Here is a 26,980-nt window from a genome sequence, read left to right on the forward strand (position 1 = left end):
TATTGTCACGTGTGCTGAGAAATAGTCTTTTGTGTCTTTTTTACTGAACGTGTATTATATGACTCATGTTGATTTAAATGATCAGTTCAAAATCATAAAACTTAATTGCTGCTTGTATGATGAGGCTGCCTCAAATTGTATGTTTTGCATTGCTTTTGTTAATTTACATTACTGTGAATCTCTGCAGCCAATTTTGTCATTTCTAAATATTTTTCACCTTGATTTACATATGTAACCCAATTAGCTATAGTAAAGATGTGGAGCCAGAATATCTTAAACAATTACAAGTGATTTTGAAATACTCATCTTTTTTAGTTATATATTATTTATTTTTTATAGCCTGTGCTGAAAATAACAAGAAATCTGATAAAGAGGGGAAAAAAACTTTTTATGACTTGGAAGATAAGTTTATTAAAAAATGTGAAGATTTTAGGATTTATGCCTTACCAGCTTCAAAAATACTATAAGTGACTTGTTCACGAAAAATTTACAACTTAAAAAAAAAGTGTTTAACATAATTGCTATTGTGTTTGTGACCTGGCATGAAGTTCTTCTTTGGTGAATAAAAGCATGTGATGAACTTAAAAAAAGAATTAATCATTATTTATTCACTTAAACAAATGTTTTAAGTGCCTATTGTGCCACACATTGTTGTAGGTGCTAGAGATAACAGTGGTGAACAAAGTGAAGTCACTTTTCCTTGTGGAGCTTAAATTCTAGAGTGGGGAGGCAGATAATGCATAAATACATGGATAGATAAGCACTTTTATTTATATAGTAGGCATTGTTACAAATACTTTTTTTATATTGTGCTATAGAGAGGAGTAAAACAGGTCAAGGGGAATAGGGAAAAGTTGCAGGGCTTATTATTTTAAATACAATGGTTAAGGAAAGTTTCATTGATACAAAGACATTTGAGCAGAATCTTATAGGATGTAATGGAAAGAACCATGCAGATATTAAGGAATCAAAGACTCTGAGGTAGCAGCATACTTTGCTGCTTAAGAAATAACAAGGAGGCCAAAAAGGGTATTACAAAATGAGTGTGAGAGTGAGTTGGTAGGATATGAGCTCAGAGCAATGGGACGTGCATAGATTATGCAAGGTTTTACAGCCAGCTATAAAGAAATTGGCTTTTACTCTGAATGAGCTGGGAAGCTCTTGGTGGGTTTCAGCAGTGGAGTGAGAAGGATGACATATTTATTAATCAGCTTGACCGTAGTAATTAATTTATTAATTTGGGGTATAGAGATTTCATAATAGGAAGAGAGTTTTAGCGGTGTGGCTAGAAGAGGATTCCTGGTAATTAGGAGAGGCTCTTTTAGGATTCTTTGAAAACCCTAAAGTGCTTGCAGAAGGTGATTTCAAGGTTTGAGTTACCTTCCCTGATGATCAGTACAATTTGATTTATTTTGCTGCCATCTGTATCCTAAAACTAAGTTCTTTTTTTTTTCCTACCAAACAAATTTAATGCAAATATATCTAATATCATTATATGCCTGTACAATAGCATTAAAGGCCATACATTTCTCTTAATTATTACAAACATAAAATAGCATTACATAGTATTAGATACATATAAAATATTTAGCATAGTGTCACATGGGTAGGGGTATAGATCAGTTAATTTAATTTTAGCAGGTGTTATAATAAGACACTCTTTCCAACCTTGAAGTGCTTGCCTCATCTTTGGAATTTTCATATTACTTTCAAATAAATACAAATTTCATCTATTGCGATGGCTACCATCTCTCATCTCTCAAGCTGCATCCCACCTAACCAGAATTCTCTAGAACCTCCTGCCGAAATTGAGATTCCCCTGTAACAGCTCCAGCCACATACTTGCTTTGAGCAGCATCCTGAGAGTAAGAATCTTTGCAGCCTTTATCTGGGACTGTTGTAGAACTTGAGAGAGGTTCAATTATTTGCGTATAGAGAGGCCAGGACTCAGGAATGATTTTGAGAAGGAAAAATGGTTTATTGACAGCCGGCCGGACTTGGGAGCTTTCTGTGTCAATCCCAAGCCCCGAACAAGATTTTTGAGTCCCTTTTATACAGAGAGGAAAGGCCCAATGGTCCTTTTGTTTCAGTTCTCAATAGGCTTGAATTAGCATATATCTTCCACATCCTAGATAAACTTTTAGCATGGACTTCATACATTCTAGATAAGCTTTTAGCACATTTGGTTTGCATTTCCCCTGAATATTCAAAGTCTATAAAGTTTGCATTGATAAACTGTTTCCTGGGACTGGAGTTGTTGCCATGATCACCAAGGGCAGGACTGCAGCCCCCCATCATCCCACACCCACAAGTCAGGACAGACAGCCTAGGTTAAGGTTATCTCCGAAGAGACAAAGAGCCTCCCACCCATAGCCCATATCAGGACACTATCCCACAGGCAAATGAACTTCCAAGAGAATCCAGCTTTTGTAAGATGGCAGTTTATTTCCTTGGGTTCTTTTTCTATTGTTTTTCTCCTGTATTCTCTCATGGACTTAGATCATGACTTTATTTGAACATAAAAAATGTCTAATAAACACTAAAACTAAGTTCTTGATGACTGTGTAGCTCAAACCTAATGCATCATACCTGCCATGTACCTTCTGAAAATGTTCATATTATGCAATCTTTGGTAAGCAATTCAAAGTGTTTTGAATTATAAAACATCTTTTGAAAAGCAAGGTTTATGAGAAACTAGTTAAAAAGTTCAAGAAAAACTCATTTAAAAAAAAACACTGAAATTAAGTCTGCAATGCCACTATATCAACAAGGCTAAAATAAAAGTTTTCCTGTATTTTCTAGGACTTGCGGAAAGTCACTAGAAATAGCTGTTTTATGTAAATAGCCTTACGGAATGTTTTTGAAGAGCAAAATTATTGTAATACATTTCTTTCATCCTAGGATGGAGCTGACTGGAGTCTTCTCTGTCTTTAGGAATCCTTTCCCACTGCTGTGATGGACAGCTGCCAGAAGAAAATTGTTCTTCCCAATAAAAAAAAGGAAATAGTGATGAACCTTCCCTTTTTTCTATCTTGAGTGATTTCTTTATGTAAAGTCCAACATTGTTTTATCTAGGATATCAGGACTTTTTATTTATTTGAGCAATTTAGTAGTTCTATCTATATTGGAGCTTTTAATTTCTCAGATAATTTATCCTTTGTTAGATTAGCAGAACCATAAGGTTAGAGGTTATGCTGTGGCTTTTTCATTGCTATCTTCTAATACAATGTGAATCTTGCATTGCAAGCAGTACCTGGTGTCCTGAGTTAGATAAAGTAGGTGTTTAATTAAGGGTGATATGTAGAGATATTGGCTATCTGAAACATTTCATAATTTTCTTTCTCTGAAACTATAATTTAAGATATGTTTAAATATATGCATACAGAGGTATATATAATATCAAATCAAATCTAATTTTACTGTGAGTTCTGGTCACGAGAGTTTAAATGCCATAGATTAATTTGTGAAGAATCATTTGTAAACTTCTATTCTCTGAAAAATTAATATGTGCCTAAAGTGTGTTGAGGGCTCAGTTAGTTTCAAAGTAATACTCTGAGCATTATAGTGATTCTGGTTTTGGAAAACAAGGCCAATATTAGTGTTATAGAGGATTTTTACCATATATAGTTGATAATGGACTGGGGTGCCTGAAAGAAAATTCAAGTGGGTATCAAGTTCTGGTCCCAGCCTTTCTTTTTTTTTTAAAAAAAAAAATTTGTTTTATTTATTTCTCTCCCTTCCGCCCCCCACCCCAGTTGTCTGTTCACTGTGTCCGCTTGCTGCGTGTTCTTCTTTTTGTCCCCTTCTGTTGTTGTCAGCGGCACAAGAATCTGTGTTTCTTTTTTTCTTGCGTCATCTTACTGCATCAGCTCTCCGTGTGTGCGGCGCCGTTCCGGGCAGGCTGCACTTTGTTTGGCGCTGGGCGGCTCTCCTTACGGGGCGCAATCCTTACGCGTGGGGTTCCCCTATGCGGGGGACACCCCTGCGTGGCAGGGCACTCCTTGCGCCCATCAGCACTGCGCGTGGGCCAGCTCCACACAGGTCTGAACTGTGGACCTCCCTTGTGGTAGAAAGACAACCTCCCTTTGGTAGACAGACTCCCTATCCACTGGGCCAATTCTGCTTCCCCCCTAGCCTTTCTTAAGGCTAGCTTGAAGTTAGCAGCTTTGAGAAATTTTCTTTCTCTCTTTGAGCCTCAATTGCCTGGTCCACGAAGTGAGGCAATTTTAAAATTCTATTATTTTTTAAAATCAGCATTATTCTTAACATTGAATTATTTCCATTCTTATCATGTTCAATTACCAAAGAAATAGTGCAGTTCACTGCCAAAATAGATTAACTGTTTGATTTTATTTTACTCAGCTTGGTTCCATCTCAATAGTTGATAAAACCATAAACTATTTATTTGTTGTATCTTAACAATGTATACTTCTTGTAAGTAGAAATAAAAGAGCATCTTTGTTAGTTCATAGGTACCTATTTTTTTTCCTGTTGAACTTTATAAACTATTTTAAAGAAGATACCCTCCTAAACATATCAGGTTGTTGATTCCGATTTCCAGTAAATTATTAGACGAACACTTATCATTGAATTACTTAATTATCATAAAGTAGATTATTAGAAAAAGTAACTTCCTGACAATACCGGCTTTTTGTTTTTTACAATTTAATGTCAAATTTATGGACTACAAACAAGAAACAGAATTTTTCCTCTTTATATATGTTCATTTCTATCTGCCTTTCCCAAATAGGAAAAATTTTAAGTCTACTGGTTAGATATTTTCAGCCTCTTTAAATATTCTGGAATTTCTGTAATTCGACTTTTAGCTCTGTCCTATATTTTGTATTGGTTATGCTTTAAATCTTTTACTTAGATTGTTTGCCAGTTTGCAAACAGAGGTGTAGCTTGTAAGAATCTGTATTATTTTGAAAGCTATTTACATGCCACACTGTAAAGATAAGAGTCATTTAACTTTATTTGTTTAAAAATAGTCCCTTACTCTGCCTCCCCCAGTGTGACAGTTAAGTTATGCAATGTGATAGTGATTTGAATTTTTATTATTCTTAATTGGTATTAGAAGCGTTCACTGGTGACTAATACTTGCTAGAGTTAGTCAACTGTTTAAAAATGCCAGTTATAAATTTTCTATATATTGTAGGCTGGGTGCTCATCAACAGTCTCTTTTCTTTGTACACATTTTTTGTGACATTTTAAATGACCTTTGTTCTCATAGCTTTTCAATTTCTAAGTTGCTTTTTAATATTCCATTTAACCTGTTTTTAGTCCTGTAAAAATGTGCCTCTTAGGATGAGGATACAAAGAGTAATTTATTTGAGGCTTGTATCCCAGGCCCCATTCTATGCCATCTATGTGCAAATATACAAGTGGAAAATGTTTTAGTTAGTGTTAGGAGAGCTAGACTTTAGATATAGTTGCTAAAATAAGATTTTAATTTTTTTTCTTTGAAGAGAATATATGTTTGGCAAGTTTACTTTCATGTACTTTGAGATACTACATCTTCGTTGGTGACTTAAGTGATTTTCAACCTGTTATTTTTCAACCTGCTTTATTGTAAAATTTCCATAGTCTGTCTCCAACATATACTAGCTCTTAGGATTCTGATGAACCTTATTTTCTTTAGTTTATCTTCTGAGATTAATGGATATATTTGCTGTACTTTTCTAATGAATCCTACCATACCCCCTTGCTCACAACTGGTAGTTATTTTTACTTGATGATTTTATTCTACTTCAAATAGAAATTCTGTATTATGTTTGCCTAAGTTGTAAGAGGCTCTTGACTTTTAAAAGCAATATTTAATCTATATTATATCATATCTATTGATTATATTTGATCATCACAATTAAGGGAAGTTCTCTGTCTCCCTCCTAAAGGAGAATTATTTTTTTTTTAAAAACTCTTCACATTTCCAACACCTCCTCTCCCCTGAACACTCTTAGTTTATGACTTTGCTTTCTGGGAGGAAAAGGAAGGGGTTGGGGATGGAGGTTACAAGGGAACTTCCAAAGATACTCACCACCTGTTTCTACCTGTTCTACCTTCCCATCATTTACCATAACTCATTCTTCATTTTTGAATTCCTTTTCATCCCCCTTAACTACTTAAGGACATCATTTCAGTAGTTCTACTTTCCCTCATACCTTACCAGCTGTTTGTTTTATATTGGATCATTCTCACTAGTAGATAGATAGGCTGCTAGTTCTCTAATCATAAAGGGAAAAAAAACGTTCTCTTGATCCCACCATCCCTACCACATGTTCCTACCCATCATATCTGTTCTGTCTTCACAGTGTCTTAAATCTGTTCATCAGACTTTAATTACCAAAAATTCTTTTGTTACTAATGATTTCCATATTGCTCAATCCAAACATCAATTATTTGACTTCATTATACTTGATTTATCAGCAACAGTTGTCATAATTATTTGCATCCTTCTCCTTGGTATGCTTTCTTTATATTGCTTCTATGATACCCAAGATTCTGTTTTTAACTTCTTCATTGGTTAGTCCTTAGCGGTCATTGCTAGTTTTTCTTCTTTCAGAATGTTGGAGTGCCTCAGGGCTCAATCTTTGTACTTTTCTTTCTACACTTACACTCTAGTGTAATTAGAATTCAACAAGTTCTTTTATCTGTTAGAAAGCATAGATTATAAAAAAGGAAATGACTGTATTGCTATATTAATACCATCTTTCAGACTGAGTTCATTTCAAAACTTTCAATGAGAACTGTGCATCTTTGGGGGATCACCTACCATGTAAGTTGTGAGGGTTGAAAAAGTAGGTGTGGCTGTTGTGTCAAAAGACCATTATAATATAATGTACTTATTACTCTTTGGGGGTAATAGAAAATGGATATTATATTTCTTATATCTAGCAAACCTAAAAGATATATTTTAACAGGAATTTTATATGAATCCGTGTAATGTGGAAGCCCACTAACCTTGACCATGTCCATATAGATACCAGTGAAGGATGACATTTAGAATGAATATGATGAAAAGATGCTATAAGAGATAAAATTTTAGATCCTATATTAAAAAGCATGAGAATAAACATGTTTGTATGAAATTTGAGAAATATGGTAAAAAAAGAAATAAACTTATGGAACCTATAATACCACTGCCTAAAATGCAGTTTATATTTTGAAATATTGTCTAACAGGTTTTATTTAATTTGAAAGTCATACCGTGATGATGATTTCCTGCATCTTGTCCTTAACATAGTATAAATGTCTCTTCATGCTGTCACAAACTTTTCATGAATATCATTTTTAAGGATTGTACTCTATCCCATCTCATAGATTCCTTTATCCTTGAACATTTGGGGTTTGACTGTTTTGTTTGTCGATAAAGCTGCAGTGATCATCTCCTGCATAATTTTTTTTCTGTTTTTAGGATTACTTCCTTATAATAGATTGCCCGAAGTGGAGTTACTGGGTCAGAGGGTATGCTCTTTTACCTTTTTTTTTTTTTTTTTTAATTTAACAAACTTGCAAATGTGATGCCTGGTTGATTTATATTCGTTGTGAAAAGTGAACATTGTAATGATTATATTTGATACTGTTCAGAAAACTGTCTGAACACAAGGTTCTGTGATCAGAGAAGTTTGGGAAATACCTAGGATAAAGAAACCTTAGTTTACCTCACCATTGCATTTCCTGAACTTACTGAACACTGACTGGCTGTTTTGTGATATACTTTTTACCATTTTTTTAAAGTTTTACAAAAAAGATAGTTTATAAACAACTGAGCTAAAATCGTTTTAATGGTTCAATTGTTTTATTGATCAAAGTAACTAAAGTATAATGCTTCATGCTAAAAATTATTAAAATTAAGCTGTTTTCTATATGATTTTGTGTATAATTTTATAAAGTCTCATAACTACCATTTAAATTTTATTGACCACCGAAGAACATTTTAATGCCTTGATGGCTTCAAAGCTTTTTATGTAATCTTTAATGATATTTGAAATATAGACATAAAACACGAAAGTAGAAGATAATGTAAAATGTAAAAACCTTTTTTTAATTGTTCTTTACTTTTTCCCTGCAGAATGTGAAAACCTTTGCATCTTCTGATAGTTTAGCCAAGGTCCAAGAAGTAGCAAGCTGGCTTTTGGAAATGAATCAGGAACTGCTCTCTGTGGGCAGCAAAAGACGGCGAACTGGAGGCTCTCTGAGAGGTAACCCTTCCTCAAGCCAGGTAGATGAAGAACAGATGAATCGTGTGGTAGAGGAGGAACAGCAGCAGCAACTAAGACAACAAGAGGAGGAGCACACTGCAAGGAACGGTGAAGTTGTTGGAGTAGAACATCGATCTGGAGACCAAAATGATTCCCAGCAAGGACAACTGGAAGAAAACAATAATCGGTTTATTTCCGTAGATGAGGACTCCTCAGGAAACCAAGAAGAACAAGAGGAAGATGAAGAACATGCTGGTGAACAAGATGAGGAGGATGAAGATGAAGAAGAAATGGACCAGGAGAGTGATGATTTTGATCAGTCTGATGACAGTAGCAGAGAAGATGAACATACACATAGTAACAATGTCACAAACTCTAGTAATATTGTGGACCTGCCTATTCACCAACTCTCCTCGCCATTCTATACAAAGACAACAAAAGTGAGTATTTTGTGTGTGTGTGACTTGATCTACTGTTAAATGCATATCCATTTTAATTGCAATAAAACTTTCCTCACAGTCTTTGGATTACTGCAAATTAATCTTTAGATGTATAATAATAAAGTGAACTAATTTTTGTTTTACAGAAAGTATTAGATATAGAAATAGTGATCATGGGCAACCTCATTACAAACTGAGGGAAGGTAATTGATCCTGTTACTATGAAAAATTATTACTGTCAAATTTTCATCTAAGCTTTTCCTCTGAGGGACAGGGTTTAGTAGGTTGTATAGTGGTGGAATGAAATATGATATGTGTATATTAAGTGTTTTATTTTTATTTATAAAATGGGGCTGATGGGTAGGTTGTATATTTGTAGAAGTTATTTCAGGGTATAAGTTACTGGAAGTTATCCCAAATTATAATAGCTTTCTTATTACGGTGTTTAAAATTTTAATCCTTCATAAATAGGTTTCTCTTCATTATATAATTAAACAAGGTGAAATTACAGTCTGAATATTATTATTTGACTTTGGGAAAAATCTGAGTTGGTATTTTTAAAGGTTAAAGTGCTAGATACTGGCATTTAAGATTATCACATGCTTTTTCTATATTATAAAACAAGAATGCATAGCATTATTTCAGTGCTTGTTTTCGTCTAGTTATTTTATTAAAATTAGTCTATTCAGGGATACCAGAAGAATTGGTTGTTCTTTCTGAATTCATTTAATAAGAACACTCTGTTTACTTCTCAGAAGGATTTGTATATTTACAATAAAGAAATGAAACATTTTGGTCAATATTTGTGAAGTGAAGGAAATGAAACAAGGAAGCACTTAGATTCCCAACTTTCTGTCAGATTTCTGCTGCAACTTCCCTCGTCCTGTGTTTTCCTTTCCCTGCCCATTTTTTAGGAGAAAGCTCTGTCATACTGTATCCTTATGTCATTTAGCTAGTGGTAGCTCATGGAGTGAGACATTCGGTTCTAAAAGGTAGATACTTTGGTTCCTGTCTAAACTGGAAGAACCCTGTCAACTAAGGGACTTGGTGTTTAATCTGGTACTGAGAAGATCAGTTCCATTGGACACAGTCCTATTAGGCTACACCAGAGATTAGGAACTGGAATATACTAGCCAGCCATACTATCACTTTCCCAGTATTGCCTTTGCCACCAGATAGTCAGGGAGATACTTAAACATTAAAGGTAGTCTGAGTTGGTTGATGATTGGGGCATCTGTAGTAAATCTGGAATTGCCAGTACTTGTTCCTTGAGGTAGCATGTGACTTTTCCCCCAAAATGCTCCCAGATGTTTTATCACTTAAAATGGTGGTAATGTCATGGTGGGTTTGGTTGTAGAAAGGAAGGGGAGGCATTTCTTTCACTACCCCAATCTTATATTGTATTTCCTTTTTTCCCATTTATTAGAATTTATTTTAATTGATATTTTAGGCAATGTTACTATTTAATAGTTTGTTCAAAGCAGGAGAGAAAGCAAAAAGAATTAGAGTCAATGAGTGATGTTTGTTGCACAACTTCTTTATCCTCAGGATTCTAAGCTTCTGGGTCTTTATGATTGTATGCTTTTTGATTTCTTGTGTATCATTGAAAATTAGAAATCATTAATATCCATGTAGGGTAGACTTATGAGTTAAAGGATACTTTGTAAAGGAATATTTAACTTGCTTATTTTAGAGACATTAAAATAAATAATGTTGGTAGTAGTTCATCCTCTTGCTCCCTTTTGCTTATTTTTTTGTTTCACAGGGAATCATTGATTTAGCCCATAAACAATGTATAAGCAGATTTAACATCATCTCCTTTAGTCTAACCTGACCTGGGAAATATCTTTAACACTTGGGTTAATACTTGAATTACTAATTCATTTTTGCTTCCAATCATGAATCTCTTTGCAAAACATGTTTATCCATAATTTCCCTATCCTATCTGCAAGTTTAGATTTTATTGTTTACTTTTTGTACCAGGCATCTATAAAAATTCTTTATTTAATTGATGTGATATAAGAAGGAAATGGCATCAATTAGTGGTTTGCAGGCATGTTACCATTTCCTATCTCAAGGTAGGTAAGGCAGTAGCTTTGAAATTCAGCCAGGTGGCTCTAACACTAATTACTGCAGCCCTGATTTGTTGCTAGGGCTTAAACCTTTTAGAGTGCCGCTCTCCTGGTTTCTATCCTCTGGTCACTTATTTCTCTTCCCCAGGGTTACTACATCAAAAGAGGGAGTTTATATACACTCTTTTCTAAGGGGCCGTTTGAGGACTGGGAACTTAGTACTTAATGTCCAACTGCATTATTGTTTTTAAGAAAGGTGTTTAATCAAAGCTAAGTCCTGCTGAACAATGCAAAGCTATCCCTGATTTCTGCTGCACTTTTAAATAAATTTTTACAAAAGCCAGCTAGACAAAACATACCTTTTTCCAAAAGGAGAAGTCATAATATTGTGTAGGAAAACTTCTGATATAAAGATTGTAGGTGCTTTATCTTACCTTTCTCTTTATAGTGAAATAGTAAACAGAAGTTTTAGAAATGTCTTAAAACATTGTTGTAAATATATACAATACATATAGGGTAAAAGGAGTGGATTGAGTACTAACAATAGTGATAGATGTGTGTATGTTTATGTACGTGCATGTATTTGGGTGTTGTGTGCATATATGTGTTTGTGTGTGTGCGCACACTTTGACATTATTTTGCCCTCAATGTTTGGCAAATAGAATCTAAAATGGTTTGATCGCCAAGGCAGTGATGATTTTCTACAAGATAGGATTTCTGTATGAAAATGGCCCAAGTGGTTTCTGCTTTTGTCCATTCTTGAAACTGAGAGGTTGGGTTTTTTCCTAAGACTTTATTTTGGGAGAACTTGGAATTATTGATCATTATAAACTTAAGACACTTCTACAGACATTACACTAGGTCACAGTTTCCTTCAAGTCTTAAACTTTGAAAAGAATAGAGGCATAAGAATCATTTTTTTAAATCCCATTTTTCTTGTCCGTATTTACCCAGCAACTTTTCAAATTTTATTTTTAGGTAATTTCCTAAATAAACCCTGTGGATGACTAGGCTTATTTATCTGCCATTCCTAACATGCTGAAAATATATGAATAAGGCAAAATTTTGTCATTCCTTACATTAATTTTTTTTCTTTGAAAACTGTCAAAACTCTTACTACAATCATTTTTTTCTAGTCACTAAAGATTTGTTCTAATGGGAGCCTGTGTCAGCAATATATGTTAGAAAAGACTGTCCTGATGTTCAGAGGGTAGTAGTAGTCAGAAATTGTTGTTCATTAATCTGATAACTATTTGCCAGGTGTTACAGCAGATAAGTAAACAGAGGTTACAGAGAAGCCAAATGATTCCCCAAAACCACACATTTAAATAAGTGTCAGAATTGAAATTTTAACTCAGATCTACTTTCAAAAAACCCTTTCTCTTTCCATGTACTGTGCTGCTCCTTAAGGTACAATTTTGACAAACATTACTAAATAAGATATTCACTAGAATACAAGTCTATTTAATTTAAGGTTCTTTACATTATAATTTGATAGTTTTCTAATACTATGCCACTTTTCAAATCATCTTAGCTACCCTATGGAAAGTATGGAAGAGAGCTCATTCACCTGATTTTCTTGGTAGTATTTAGTAAAACATTATGTGGGAAGTGGATGTGGCTTAAGCAGTTGGGCTCCTGTTTACCATATGGAAGGTCCAGGGTTCGATTCCCAGGGCCTACTGGTGAGGGCAGGCTGGCCCACCCGGTGAGCTGACTCAAGCAGAGCTGGCCCATGCAGGGTGTTGACCTGCATGGAGTGCTGGCCTGCACAGAGAGCTCGCACAGCAAGATGATGCAACAAAAAGAGACACAGAGGAGGCAATAAGAGACTCAGCAGACCAGGGAGCTGAGGTAGCACAAGAGATTGAGACCTTTCTCCCACTCTGGAAGGTCCCAGGATCAGTTCCTGGTGCCACCTAGAGAGAAGACAAGCTGACACAAAAGAATACACAGCAAATGGATACAGAGAGCAGGCAGTGAGCATTAAAGAACGGGGGTGGGGGGTGGATGGGAGGGGTGGGGAATAAACAATCTTAAAAAAAGTTATGGAAGACTTGAGGGTTTGAGGCTAAAGTTATAACAGGAAGAAACAACAGTGCAAAAAATGAAATTTAAGACTGTATAAAAGATGTCACTCGTTCTGTAACCCAATATGCTTCTTAACCAGTGATTGTGTGCTATTTCTATAAATTTAACTTGTCTGCCAGCAAATTCTTGAGCCAACTTGCTTCCCCAGATAAGAATACCTATCTCTTTGGTTTTAACTCCCTCTGTCAACGGTCTTATCATATTAAATAAAATAAAAAATGGACATCTTGTTTTCTTAAGACATGCCCAGCCCAGAATGAAAAATCCTTTTAGTGTTTTATGCAGAGTATTAACACATCTTCTACTAAAATGAAAAGCAAACAACATCACCAGTAGGCCAGGTCTTGTATCCTCCTTATCTTTTCATGAAGAGAAGCATGTCTGAACACTAATTTCTGCTTCTCCATATCTAGCTTAGTGATTTCCATCTGTTCTCTTTTCATATAACTTTATTTCTTACCTCAAATTAGTCCATTTTTTCCTGTCCTTGATTGTTTGCTTTCTCCTGGTAATTAAATAGTTTTTATCCTTTTTGCCTTAAATACGAAATCATTTAAAAAAAAAAAAAGGAATAATGAGGAAAAACTGGCAGAAACATCTTCCACAAAGCTCCAGAAAACAGGTAAGGACTACAATATTGGGGTGAGGGCTGAATCAAGAAAAAGGCCACTTAAAAACAGCATGGGAGGCGGACTTGGCCCAATGGTTAGGGCGGCCGTCTACCACATGGGAGGTCCGCGGTTCAAACCCCGGGCCTCCTTGACCCGTGTGGAGCTGGCCCATGTGCAGTGCTGATGCGCGCAAAGAGTGCCGTGCCATGCAGGGCTGTCCCCCATGTAGGGGAGCCCCATGCGCAAGGAGTGTGCCCCATAAGGAGAGCCACCCAGCGCGAAAGAAAGTGCAGCCTGCCCAGGAATGGTGCTGCACACATGGAGAACTGACACAACAAAAAGAGACACAGATTCCCATGCCACTCACAACAACAGAGGCGGACAAAGACGACGCAGCAAATAGACACAGAGAACAGACAACCGGGGTGGAGTTGGGGAGGAGAGAGAAATAAATAAATCTAAAAAAAAAAAAAAAGGCAGTATGATCTCATGGTGCCCTGACTTGCCCCTCCCCAACCCCTCATTGGCCGTGCATAAACTGGCCCCCTATCCCAACGTGCAGATCTCTGGTCCTGGTTCTTTGAGGAGGCAGAATGTCTTGTGCACATACTGGGAGCATGTATGTCTGGCCCAGTCTGTTTGGTGGTGACCTGAGGGATTCACCATTCCAAAACTTGCCATGCCTATAGATGTGGCTCAGAGAACTCTCCAACAGAAAACTGTGGGCATGTCATGCTGCCTGAGGCAAGGGATTATTGTCAGTAGGACATATGGTGCAGTGCCCAGGACAGTGAGGAAACTATGTCCTAGGAAGGAGGGCACATTTGAAACTATGTAAACAGGGAACTTCCTAGGGTCACTAGAGCATGCACAGGACAAGACACACTTGTAGAAAGGATTGGGGAGGCCCCTACGCTTTGTCCTATAGCTCTTCTCTAAGCTCTTTGTATGGGTAAGTTCTGAAAGAGAGCATTCACATAGGTCAATCTGCAAAAACTGGAAAAGTTTTTTCTTTTTTTGCTTCTTCCCACCCCCCATCCCCCCTTAGCTCCTGGCATTCGAGAAAATATCTGTCATAACTCTTGCTAGATACAGGCTTAAGGAACAGAAACATCAGAGTCTAAATTCCAACAGCAACATAATTAAAGCATTGGTATGTCCAGGTTTTAGCAGAAGGTTACAAAACATGCAAGGAAACAAGAAGTTATGGTCCAGACAAACAAAAAAGTTAAAGCTTTGGAAACCAAAAATGCAGAGAACCGGGCTTGTGACATACCAGACAAGAACTTTTAAAAAATGATCATATTTATGCAAAGAGCTAAAGGAAAACATGGACAAAGAACTGAGGTAAATCAGGAAAACAATAGATGAACATAAAGAGAATATCAATAGACCAATGGAAATTGTAAAAAGGAACCATCCAGAGCCTAAGGCCACAGTAACAGAAACCAAAAATTCTCTAGAGGGGTTCAATATCAGATTGAAGCTGGCAGAAGAAAGAGTCAGTGAATTTGAAGATAAAACAATTGAAATCCAGTCTGAAGAACAGAAAGAAGAAAAGAACATTGAACAGAGCCAGAAGAATTATTGGAATACCATCCATCATAACAATATACACATTTTGGGAGCCCCAGAAGGAAAAGAAAGAAAGGGCCAGAGAGTCTATTCAAAGAAGTAATGACTGAAAATATCTCAAATTTAATGAAAGTCATGAATATCCACATCCAAGATGCTCAGTGAACTCCAAATAGGATAAATTAAAATAGACCCGTGGCCCAGCATGGCAAAGATGGAAAGAGAGAGTTGATAAAGTTGCAAGAGACATAATATTAGTTAATCAATGGGTGCTAATGCAAAGTACCAGAAATCTCTTAGCTTTAATAAAGGATATTAGGGTAAAATTTACAGTTACTAGGCCATAAAAAGTCAAACTCAAGGTTGCTATCTCACCAAAGTCAGTTGCCACGTATTAAAGCAAGATGGTCACAGATCTCTGGCTGGTCTCTTCCTTCCTCTCTGGGCTTCCTCTTCCTCTTAAGGCTATGTGGGCCCCAGCCTCACGAGGCCTCATGCTTAAGTGAAGTCTTCTCTCTCCTGGCATAAGACTTATTTCTTTCCAAGCCTCCTATATCAGGTTGGCTCTCTTCCCAAGGTTAGCTGTCAGCTATTAAGCAAAATGGATTATCTCTCCCTGGGGCTTTAGCTGTTTGAGCCTTCTCCTTTCTGTCACATGGCAAGATCAAGAAATGACAGAGTTCTCTCTTCCTGTGTGTATTCTTGAGTGTGTGTGGTTTGTATCTGATCCAGCAAGGGGGCAGGGGCTCATCCTGGATCACAGCCTGGATAGTAGTCAAATCTAAAAGCCCTTATCTTAACAGGTAATCTAATCAAAGACAACTCAGCTTAATTTAATGCAATCAAAGGCTATCACACCCAGAAGAATAGTTTATAAATACAGTCTTTCTCTTTTTTGGATTCATAAAATAATCCCAACTGCCACAGATACCACCCAGCATACCCACATAGACATTGTGGGAACCCCAGAAGGAAAGGAAAGAAAGGGGCAGAGAGAATGTTCAAAGACACAGTGACTGAAAATTTCTCAAATTTAATGAAAGGCATGAATATCTGCATCCAAGACACTCATTGAACTCCAAAATAGGATAAACTCAAATAGACCCATGGCATGGCATGTCAAAGATGAAGAGGGAGAGTTTTAAAAGCTGCAAGAGAGAAGCAGCATGTCTCAAACATGGGAGCCTCATTAAGATTAAGTGCCATTTTCTCATTGGAACCCATGGAGGCAGAAGGCAGTGGGATGATTTTTTTTTTTTTTGAAGACTTAATACATTTATTTTTCTTTATTTATCTCCCTCCGCCTCAGATGGTTCTCTTCTCTGTCTGCTCGTTCTTTGCTCGCCTTTTCCAGGAGGCACCGGGAACTGAACCTGTGACCTCCCATATGAGAGGCAAGTGCCTAACAGCCTGAGCCATATCCGCTCCCTGCAGACTGCTGGTCTGCTGACTTCTGGCATCTGCTTGTTGTAGCGGAGATGGAGTCTAGCTTCTTGCGGTGGGAGGCAGTGTCTAAGCTCATTGTAGTAGGAGGCAGTGTCTACTCATCTTCTTTTAGGAGGCACTGGAACCTGAACTTGGGACCACTCATGGTAGGTGGATGCCCAAGTGGTTGAGCCACATCTGCTTCTCGGGATGACAATTTTAAAGCAAAAAACCTGCCAACCAAGAAGTTTATATCCAGTAAAATTGTCTTTCGAAAATGAGTGAGAGGTTAAGACATTCTCAGATAAGGGTAAGCTGAGGGAGTTCATCACCACTAGACCAGCCCTGCAAGAGATGCTAAAGAGTTTTGCAGATTGAAAGGAAAGATAATAGACAATAGATTGAAGCCACATGAAGAAATAAAGATCTCCAGAAAGGGTGACAACATGGGTACATATAAAGGCCTGTACTATTGTATTTCTGTTTTTTAACTCCACTTTTACCTCCTACAAGATCTAAAAGGCAAATGCATAAAATGTGATGAGAAATCAGTGTTTTTTAGACTCATAAATGCATAAACATCTACTTTGTGGCAAGAACTACATAACAGGTATAGGAAATAATTTGTGTGTATTACTGAAGTTAAATTGGTATCAAAGCAAAGAAAATTGTTACAGATTTAGGATGTTAAATTTAAGCATCATAGTAATCACAAAGAAAATATTGGAGAATATGCAACTTCATAGAGGCAGAAATTAGAGTAAAAGTTGCCATGGGCAGGGAAATGGAGTTAATGCAAATGGTTGTGGGGTTACTATTGGGGGAGGTGGGGAACTTTTAGTAATAGAAAGTATTACTAAACATAGTGAATATGGTTATTCCCTCTGAATAGTATACTTGGGAGTGGTTGAGATGGGAAAATTTCTGTGCTTTGTTTTTTGGAGAAAAAATAAACTAAAGACACAATGATAATTAAATGTAATATATGATCCTGGGTGGGATCTAACGAGGGAAGATAGGAGGCTCAAAAGTACATTATTTGGACATACAGGAAAAAAAAAAAATAGGAAGATAGACTGTAAGCTTTATACCCATGTTAAATTTCTTGAACTTGATAACTGCCCCTTAAGGTAGTTACTTCAGTGAATATTCCTGTTCTTATGAAATGTACATAGGCAGTAAGTATTAAGGAGCATGATAATATGCAACCAAATTAGTAGTATTCGGAGCATACTCTAATAATTGAGCCAATCTTCAATAAAAATATCACATAAATTTCCAAGTGATGCTATTTACAGATAGTTAATAGTTATATACCCTTACCTTCATTAGACTTTCAGTATGTCAGTTTCTTTAAACATTCTACTAACCTTAACTAAAGCTTCTGTATATTTAAATGTATTCCAAGTCTTACATTTGGGTGCCAAAATGAATTTTGCATTATGGTCAATTTCTAATCAGTGTAGTTTTTAAAACACTTAACATTGTTTTAAACCATATTAGTTCTAATTGCCTTAAAGAAGTCTTCCCACAGTATAGTGAGTTTTTTAAAAATGTTTGATAGTATTCCATTGATTTGTGCTTTATGCAGATGATAAAATATTCTGAAGTATCCATAGTTATCCTCAAACGGTTCTTAAGTCAAATAGTTTCATGTGTGTTTATAATGACCTGCTCTTTTTAAATGTTTTTGTTTTGTTGTTGTTGATGATAGTTGGGAGGCATGTTATGAAGAAAAAGGATAAAGGAGCATGTCATGGTGGGGTCCATTTTTAATTTAGTAGATAACTCCAAATTTAGGCCTTGAGCTCCCACCATCACCTGAGCAGTTCACTGAAAACTAAAACTACTATTTCTTCTTCCTCCCCATGTTTTATCACTGTTAATGTTTCAGACTTCTGGTCATTTGTGGGAAGAATGGTTTGACTTTTTCTTATCATCTAAGCCTGTAGGTCTGCTGAAGGTTTTAACAGAAGAATATTTTCAGACTTCAACAATTAGTTTCTTCCCTCTCTCCCCAGGTTCTTGGAAAATAAAAATAGTCAATGTTTTAAAATGTTTAGAGCATCTTTGCTTAGGTTTCTATTTATCCCAGGCTGTAATGCCACTTACTTCACAATGAGTTTGGCCATGTAAATAATTGGATGAATTTTTCATATGACTTTTTAGCTCTGTATTGAACAGTAACCGCGGGCAAATATCTGGTGCCCCCTTTCCCACGGATGAATCCCAGAATCCAAAAATGGGTATGTGAAACTTTCCACATGCATTGAAATACTTCACTTTTCTCTCCAAACTGGCCAGATCCTTCAAAACCCAACCCAAATCCCATCTCTGTCTTTATACCTTCCTAGATTACTCAATTCTTCTGAACCCATTGTTAGTTCTCTTCTTTGTGCAGTTTATTTTGTATTACCTTGTGACCTTTCTTGTAAGTTTTATCTTGGGCTGACATTTAATTCTTTTATTTTTTTTGAACAGTAGAAATTTGATATATTTGTGTCAAGTGCTCATTCTACTTAAGAGTTGAAGATTCACAAATTGTAATGTGAACAATTCTCATTTCACTTCTTAAGATATACCCAAGCTGGAAACTGTAAATAGGCCTATTGTTTAAGACTGAAGTATTCCATATTATAGACAGTTACCTTGAGGTATATTATAATACTATTAGAAGTTACTTGAGTAAAGGCTCCTGTGAGGAGAAGTTAAAATCCCTGTTTAGGATCCATGTTACTAAGATGCAGAAAGCAATCAAAAGCAGCTCATTCAGCTGTTAAAATCATATTTTAAAAAGAATATTTAATTGGAAAATACAAATACAATATTTACTAAAAATGTAGAATTCGAAACTATGTATATTGTATGATCCTAATCGTGGAAAAAATGTATATATATAAATGGAAAAGAACAGAAGTAATTATGTTAAATGTGGAGTTATATTTAATGTGGTTGAATTAAGAGTTATTTAAAATTTTTCTTACATTTTAAAGTTTTCCAAGTTTGCTACAATAAATGTATATTACTACTATTTATCAGGGGTAAAAACTTTATCTACTGGAAACCAAGTCTTAGGCTGCTTAGTCTTTTCTGACGACTTCTATAGCATACGGTATCCTTAATGGACTATTGGACAAAAAGATGTCCCTCACAAGGAAGGGCATTATACAATGATCCCTTTATAAAGCTGCAATTGAGTATAGTGGAAAGAGCAGTCTCTTTAAGTCCTGGTTCAACCAGTACTTCACTCAGATGCATCTCTGACAATTCTCTAAGGTCAGCTTAAATTAGATGAATCATATAGTTAGCATGGTAGTATCTTTTCTTGTTTTTAAAACATTTATTTACTTTGTGGTTTCCTCGGAAGATACTTAGTGTAGCTTTGATGACACTTTTTCTCTCTCCCTGAAACATGAATATCTTGTTTTATAATCTTTCTGTGAGCACTTTCAGAGTCTGTCTTTCAAAACATGATTCTAAAGTACTCCAGAAAGTCACTAGTGCGTTCTCTATCCCAACCCCCCATTTTTTAAAACTAGTTAATGTATTTGAACTGCTACATTTTCTATCCTAATTTTAAGTCCCCTAGACTAGAATCATGCACCTTACCCCTCTCAAGTTAGAGGGGACCTGAATGATCATTAAGTTCAAACCTGTCTCCAGTAGCTTTATCCATAAACATGGACTTAAAAATGAGGTTGTCACTATGGACTATTATAATGAGAAGTAACATTGCATTTTTAGGTAGTTTTTTTAAATTTTGGAGTTCTTTATTTCATGTTGAAATCTATTATTGAAGTGCCATACCCTACTGTAGCCAGTGTAGTCAGCATGGAGCTGCTGGGGTGCAATAGAGCCAGACTATCATCTGGCCCCATTAGTGCAATGGAAAGCAGCAATGGTAGTCAGAATGTTAAAATACTGTTCATAAATCATTTATTGAGCACCGTTTACTATGTGCTAGGGCATTGTGCTAAATATTTTACATATGTAATATCTGTACTCTTAACAATCCTATGATGTGGTTTCCAACTTTTCCTTCTATATCAAAGAAAAGAAAATAGATGAAGAGAGGTTACCCAAGGTGATTCAGCTGTTAGTAGTGGAGCTAGGATTTGAACCCAGATCAAATGAAACAGTATTAGCAATTTTGGGAAAGGTTGGGCTAGGGAATAACCCATAAAGCCACCACCCTACCATTTTTTCTTGCCCCAGAAAATTGTTCCAACTTAATCTGTGTTCCCATGATGTATTTATTATGACTCATATTCTATTATGTATTAAAATTCTTTATCTGCCTCCCTCCTGTGCTAGCCCTTTGATTGCTTATTTATGTTGCTTAATAAGATTTACTATATATTAGACCAAAACCTAATAATCTGTCAACAGAATTAGTGAATACATTTTTACATATTCATTGCCAGTCATTGACCACATGGATATGTATTTTGCATAACTAGGATCAGTGTTTATATTATTTTGCATTCTTCCTTCTTTCTCTTACTGTGATAATAATAACCCAAGGAGTGTGTGTTTACCCCTTAAACTCTTTAATTTGAAATAATTTCAAACTTTCAGGACAGTTGCAAAAATAATACAAAACCCACACAGAGAATCCCAACATCCTTCTTATCCCCAGATGCCCATATGCACCAATTTTTAACATTTCGCCACATTTGCTATATCCGTCCGTTTTCCTATCATTCTATCTGTTGTATAGGTTATGTAAATCATGCTTCTTGAATACATAATACTTATATGTATTCTTGAATACATAATACTTCCAAAGAACAAGGATATTCACTGTGCAACTACTTTAGGTGCTGCTATCCAGTTCAAGAAATTTAACACCATATAAAGCTTACAGTCTTTATTCCATTTTTTTCATACATCCCAACAGTGTATTTTGATCCCTTTCTCCTCCATTGTTAGATCCAGTCCAGTATCACTGTCATTATCACTTCAGTTGCTCCTATTGCCTTAGTTTTTTATTTGTGGTTTTGGTTTGGTAACCTTTTCAGTTGATTTGTTTTACCACTCAAAGTTTTTCTCTTATTTTCTACTTAAACAAACCCCATGTTTAACAGGAATTCTTTCCACTTTACTTTCTTTCACCTAGTATTTCATCTGGGTCCATCCCCCCTGTCCTCCATCATCTTCCAGTTTGATAGGAAGAAACACCCTCCTCCTTTACAAGGAGACCTTGAATTTTGATCCTCAAAACCTGTGAAAACATTCATTGGAGACTTATTGCATGAGCAGTCCATTCTATCACTTATTCTTTTTAACTTAGTTGTTATATGTGTAAGTGGTACTTTAGAGGGTCGTTTGCAGTGTCCATACTGTAGGCAGCTTACCTTCCTTTGACATTTGAAAGATTGATCTTAGCCCTTCTATGTACATATAGTCCTCCTGTATTTTTTTTTCTAAAGTTTTAACTTGGCAAATGTTAATTGCTTAAGATAACAGCAAATTAATGATAGAGTTGGGAGTATAATTTAGATCTTGATCACATAACAGGCTTTATTCCCCCAACTATAATAAACTTAGGTCCTTTTAAAAATGAGTGTGTACTGTGTTTCATCACCCTTAACTTAGACAGTAAAAAATTAATTTTAAGACTTTTTTTTACCAGTGGTTACAATCTTAATTGCTTATTAGGTCAACTTTATACTTTGACTCTTGTTATAAATCTTGATCCTATCTTTGACCTCTCTCTTGTGGGACATCTTTTCATGTATTAAGTCAGTTTGGTTGCTATTACTATTTTCTTTTGTCTACAAATATGGTGAGGAAACAAACCAAGACAGGTCACCTATAGAAGTAGAATACAAAGAAACAAAAATATGGCTAGGGAATTGAAATTAGGTATAGTATAAATACTTAATTTGTATGTAATACAATATTCTTTTACTTTTTTTTTAACCTACCTGCAATTCAATACTCTTTACATTCTTAATTGAGAAATATTATTTCTTCTCTGTTAAATATTGGGATTTTTTAAAATGGGAAAAACTTTAAAACCTTTTAGAATTTTTTAATGGGTACCCTAAATATGAATAGTAGTTAAAAAGAAAGCGCAATGATGTAAAAACCACAGAAGGTACAAAATATCTAGGTTTTGCAGAAATCACAAATTAGCATATTTACCATACTTAGTAAATTGGCAAAATTATTTTTCACTATGAAACTTCATATACAAGCATTTAATTACTTAAGAATTTATTTCTTCATTGAACACTAGAGGGCCATATAGTACTTTATTGCTATTACTAGAACTGCTTTGAATATATTTAAAAATATTTAGCTAGCAAGTGCTTGTCTCTCTTCTCCTTTGTGTTCTAGTACATGATTCCTTGCTCAGAATTAGAGATCAATATTTGGAATAGTTATGTGCATGGACATATAATAAGAGGGCTGTCTTTTTATTTTTTTAGTAAGATTTTCATTTTTGCTATGTAAAAGCAACAACAAAAAGTGATGAAAGAGTGACCCTTGGAATAAATGTACACATGTACAATTTTACTGTACTTTAAGAATATGCAGGTGCTTTTTCAGAAATTTCAGATATTTGCACATAAATGCATAAAACAAAGGACTCACTATTGTTAGTTGTTCTGTCTTCCCCATCATATGCTTGAAAAAAGAATGATGTCTCCAAAGAGACTAAATTTCTTGTCCAAATTTCCTTTTGTGTTATCATAGAAGATACTGCAGAGCGTTCCTGCCTCACCATCCTGAACTAAAGAATATCTGACTAGTTAATTCTTTCTCAGTATCTTTTTAGCTGTTTGGGGGGAAGAAATAAGAAATAGAACCTAGTTGAGAGGATCACTGCTTCAATGCCATGAGGTCCAAATAAGTGGTGTGAGTGAGTGAAGAGGGTCCTCACTGAGGTGGTAGGCAGGCCCTTTTGAACAGCAGGGTATATACCTTCCCTGTGACTAACATTCTGTTAAAAAGGAAAAAGGAAAACATTTTGCCAGCTCCAAAAAAACTGACTTTAAGCCATATTGGGCTTGTGGACTACCAGTTTGTAACCATAGTTTCTAGGTAAGAGGAAGTTCAAGGTCTAAGTAGAGTCTTGGCTCAATTTTTATTTTGGCCTTAGATAAACTTTAGAAAGCACTTCTCATTATTAATTCCTATATTTTGGGCAGGGGGAAATAGGATATTTTCTCACTAGTTTACAGTTTGTTTTTTGTGGAGAAAGATTAGGATGAATTCAGGAGAAAAACATTGTTTATATTTAGAGGAGAGCATGAAAGAGATCATATGACCCAGAATGAGGGAGGAATAGTACATTTAAAGACTTAAGGAAACTTAAGAAACTTAGCTTTTGTGTTTCTCCTCCTTGGATTTGTTAATTTTTGTATCTTAAATTATTTCCTGTAACGAAGTGACAAAACTTTGATCTTTAGTTCTGAATTTCACCCAGAAGGTAGTCCTCTTAAATACTGATGAACTTGTTTTCAGTTTAAAGCCATTGATAATGACAAACAGTATTCTCTGATAAAATTGTATTTCATATGCCTTAGGTATGTGTTTGTTGGTTTTCTATATCACCACCATTTTCTAAAATCCTATTTTCTTTGTGTATTTTGGCAGTTAACATGAGCTAAGGTCATTAGTTCAAGTCAGTGATTCCTAGAGTAAACACTGAACTTGAATTCTGATCTTGTTATTCAGATGAGTTATTGGTAGCATAATCTATTTGGAAAAGATGAAATTCTTAAATGGTGAGGAGTGTAAAACAAGTAAAGAAGGGAGATCAGTATCTGGATAAAGTGATAAGCACCTGGACTGCTTCTTCTTTAAAAGAGAGATAAATTGGATGCATTGCTAGATTGAAGACATTAAAGTATTGTCCTTTGAATATGTATCTGGAGGGAACAACACCTTACTAATTAAGATCCTAAGTGTAAGAGCCAAAGCTTCTCTAAAGGGGATGGCTGTGATAATTGTGTTCTGGATGGTCCAATATTCTTCAATTTTCCAAAGTTGCAAAAATTCTAGATTTTTAGATGATGTATCTTAATTTTTCTATATGTTGGTGTCCAAATTTTGTAAAAGAATTTCTGGGGGTTGTATTTGACCAATGGACCACCCATTTTTAGTAGACATAAATGGAAAAAGAGCTTGATGTTTGTCATTCATTGCAAAACTAAAATAATTTGCATCCAGTGAAGATTCATTAAGGGCATTGACTTACTTGGAGCAAAAACATAACACACATAACACACAAAGTCCATTAGTTAATAATGTAGGGCCTTTTTTTCTTTATGAATTTAATATAATGGGCCTGCCAAATAAATTGGCCTCATTAAAAAGATTTTTTTTTATTTTTTAAAAAGAGTTTTCCAGCTTCCATAAGGAATTTGATATGGCCTGTGTATTAGAGAAAGACTTATAATAAAATGATGAGGTATAGATGAAAATCAGAACCAGGGGTAATACAGAAGTGTAGACCATGAACACAAGGCCCTGAGCAGAAAAAAGGAGTCAGTTTTGGTGAGTTGGGGTAAGCTGGTAACTCATAAGAGCCTATACCAGTATTCAAAGTATGATGTTGGACCAGCTGCATAAGAAATATCTGGAGTGGTTACTAAGAATGCAGTTTGCTGCATTGCACTCCAGAACTACTTAACCAAACCTCTAGGATTGAGATGCATTTTTAAAAAATTATATATTTTTTATTACAGAAGCTGTGAACTTACAAAATAATCATGCATATGGATAGAATTCCCATTCAACACCCTTTCACCAACACATTACACTGTTGTGGAACATTTGTTACAGATCATGAGATAATATCATCACTGTTACCACTATGATTCATAGTGTACATTTGGCATATTTTTTCCATCACTCCTATTATTAACATAGTACAACTTTAGCATTGATGCAAGAATATTATAGTATTGCTGTTAACTATAGTCCAGAGGTCACATTAATTGCATTTTTCCCATGTTTCTCCACATTTCCACAACCCTACAATAATGAAGGACATTTTGTTCTAGTTCACAGGACATTATTGCATTTGTACTATTTACCACAATTCTCATCCACCACTGATTGCACTGTGTTATTCAATCCCTGGATTATTCTCTAGCTTTCTTCCGGTTGACATTTACATCCTTAGACTACCCTTTTCAGCTGCAATCCCATTTGTAAACCAGCTGGTACTCCCTATAATGTGTTGCCATCAACTGTATCCATTTCTACACATTTACAGTTAAGTTATTTAAAACTTCTACATACACATTAATCATCACAGCCCTTCTCTTATCTCCTAATAACCTATACTCTAGGTCAGGGATTCTTAACAAGTGGTCTTTGAGTTTGAGTTGAGATTCTAGAAAACTTCCTTGTGGGGACATGTTGGTGCAGGTGTGATATATTTATTAAATAATACACAGTATAGTGTGGACTTAGGGGGTCCATGATTTTCATCTAACTAGCAAACGGGTCTTTGGGACAAAAAACGTTAAGAACTCCTGCTCTAAGTTTTAATTCCATGTATTTATTCTTTGTCTTCGTTATACTAGTGAAACTATGCAGTATTTGTTCTTGTGTCTGGTTTATTTCACTTAGCATAATGTCTTCAAGATTCATCCATGTTATCATACATATCCCAATTTCATTTCTTCTTACTGCAACATAGTCTTCCATCATTTGTATATACCACGTTTTGATTATCTGTTCATTGGTTGATAGACATTGCTTATTTCCATTTTTGGCGATTGTGAATAATGCTGTGAACATCAGTATGCAGATGTCTGTTCATGTCACAGTTTTCATTTATTCTGGATATATTCCTTGTAGAGGAATTGGATCATATGTCAGTTTTATATTTAGCTTGTGAGGAACCACCAAACTGTCTTCAACAGAGGCTGCGCCATTTTACATTACCACCAACAGTGAAGGAGTGTTCCTATTTCTCCACATCCTCTCCAGTACTTATTGTTTTCTGTTTTTTAAATAATGGCCATTCTGTGAGGTATGAGATGATATCTTATTGTTGTTTTGATTTGCATTTCCCTAATAGCTAGAAATATGGAATTTTTTTCATGTGCTTTTTAGCCATTTGTATTTGTCTTGCCCATTTTTAAATTGAATTGCTTTGCTCTTTTATTGTTAAGTTGTATGTTCTGTTTATATAGAATGGAAATCAAATCCTTATCAGATATGTGATTTCCGACTGTTTTCTCCCATTGAGTGGGCTGCCTTTTCACCTTCTTGATGAAGTCCAGTGAATCACAAAAGTGTTTCAAGTTTAAGGAGGTTCAGTATATTCATGCTTTCTTTTGTTGTTCCTGCTTTCGGTGTAAGATTTAAGAATGCACCACCTACCACCGTATCTTGAAGATGGTTTTCTGCATTTTCTTCTAGGAGCTTTATGGTTCTAGCTCTTATGTTTAGGTCTCTGATGGCATTTTGAGTTAATTTTTGTATAAGTTGTGAGATAGGGGTCCTCTTTCTTTCTTTTGACAATGAATATCTAGTTCTCCCAGCGCTGTTTGTTGAGTAGACTGTTCTTACCCAGCTGAGTGGGTTTGACAGGC

The 26,980-nt window shown here is 35.5% G+C and overlaps 1 protein-coding gene across 5 annotated transcripts in view; it reads left to right on the forward strand.

Moving 5' to 3' along the window:
• Positions 1 to 26,980, forward strand: part of FBXW7 (F-box and WD repeat domain containing 7) — a 239,613-nt gene that overhangs the window by 131,115 nt on the left and 81,518 nt on the right. For 3 of the 5 annotated variants that reach the window (XM_058281351.2, XM_058281397.2, XM_058281304.1), the window contains 2 exons: positions 7,415 to 7,464; positions 8,072 to 8,641. In XM_058281351.2, the coding sequence (XP_058137334.1) occupies positions 8,141 to 8,641 (501 nt within the window). In that variant the 5' untranslated portion in view covers positions 7,415 to 7,464; positions 8,072 to 8,140. The remainder of the gene's footprint in view (positions 1 to 7,414; positions 7,465 to 8,071; positions 8,642 to 26,980) is intronic. The other 2 variants (XM_058281448.2, XM_058281494.2) reach the window with 1 other exon arrangement.

This window comes from Dasypus novemcinctus, chromosome 1, assembly GCF_030445035.2.
Source record: "Dasypus novemcinctus isolate mDasNov1 chromosome 1, mDasNov1.1.hap2, whole genome shotgun sequence".
NCBI classification, from domain to species: Eukaryota; Metazoa; Chordata; class Mammalia; order Cingulata; family Dasypodidae; genus Dasypus; species Dasypus novemcinctus.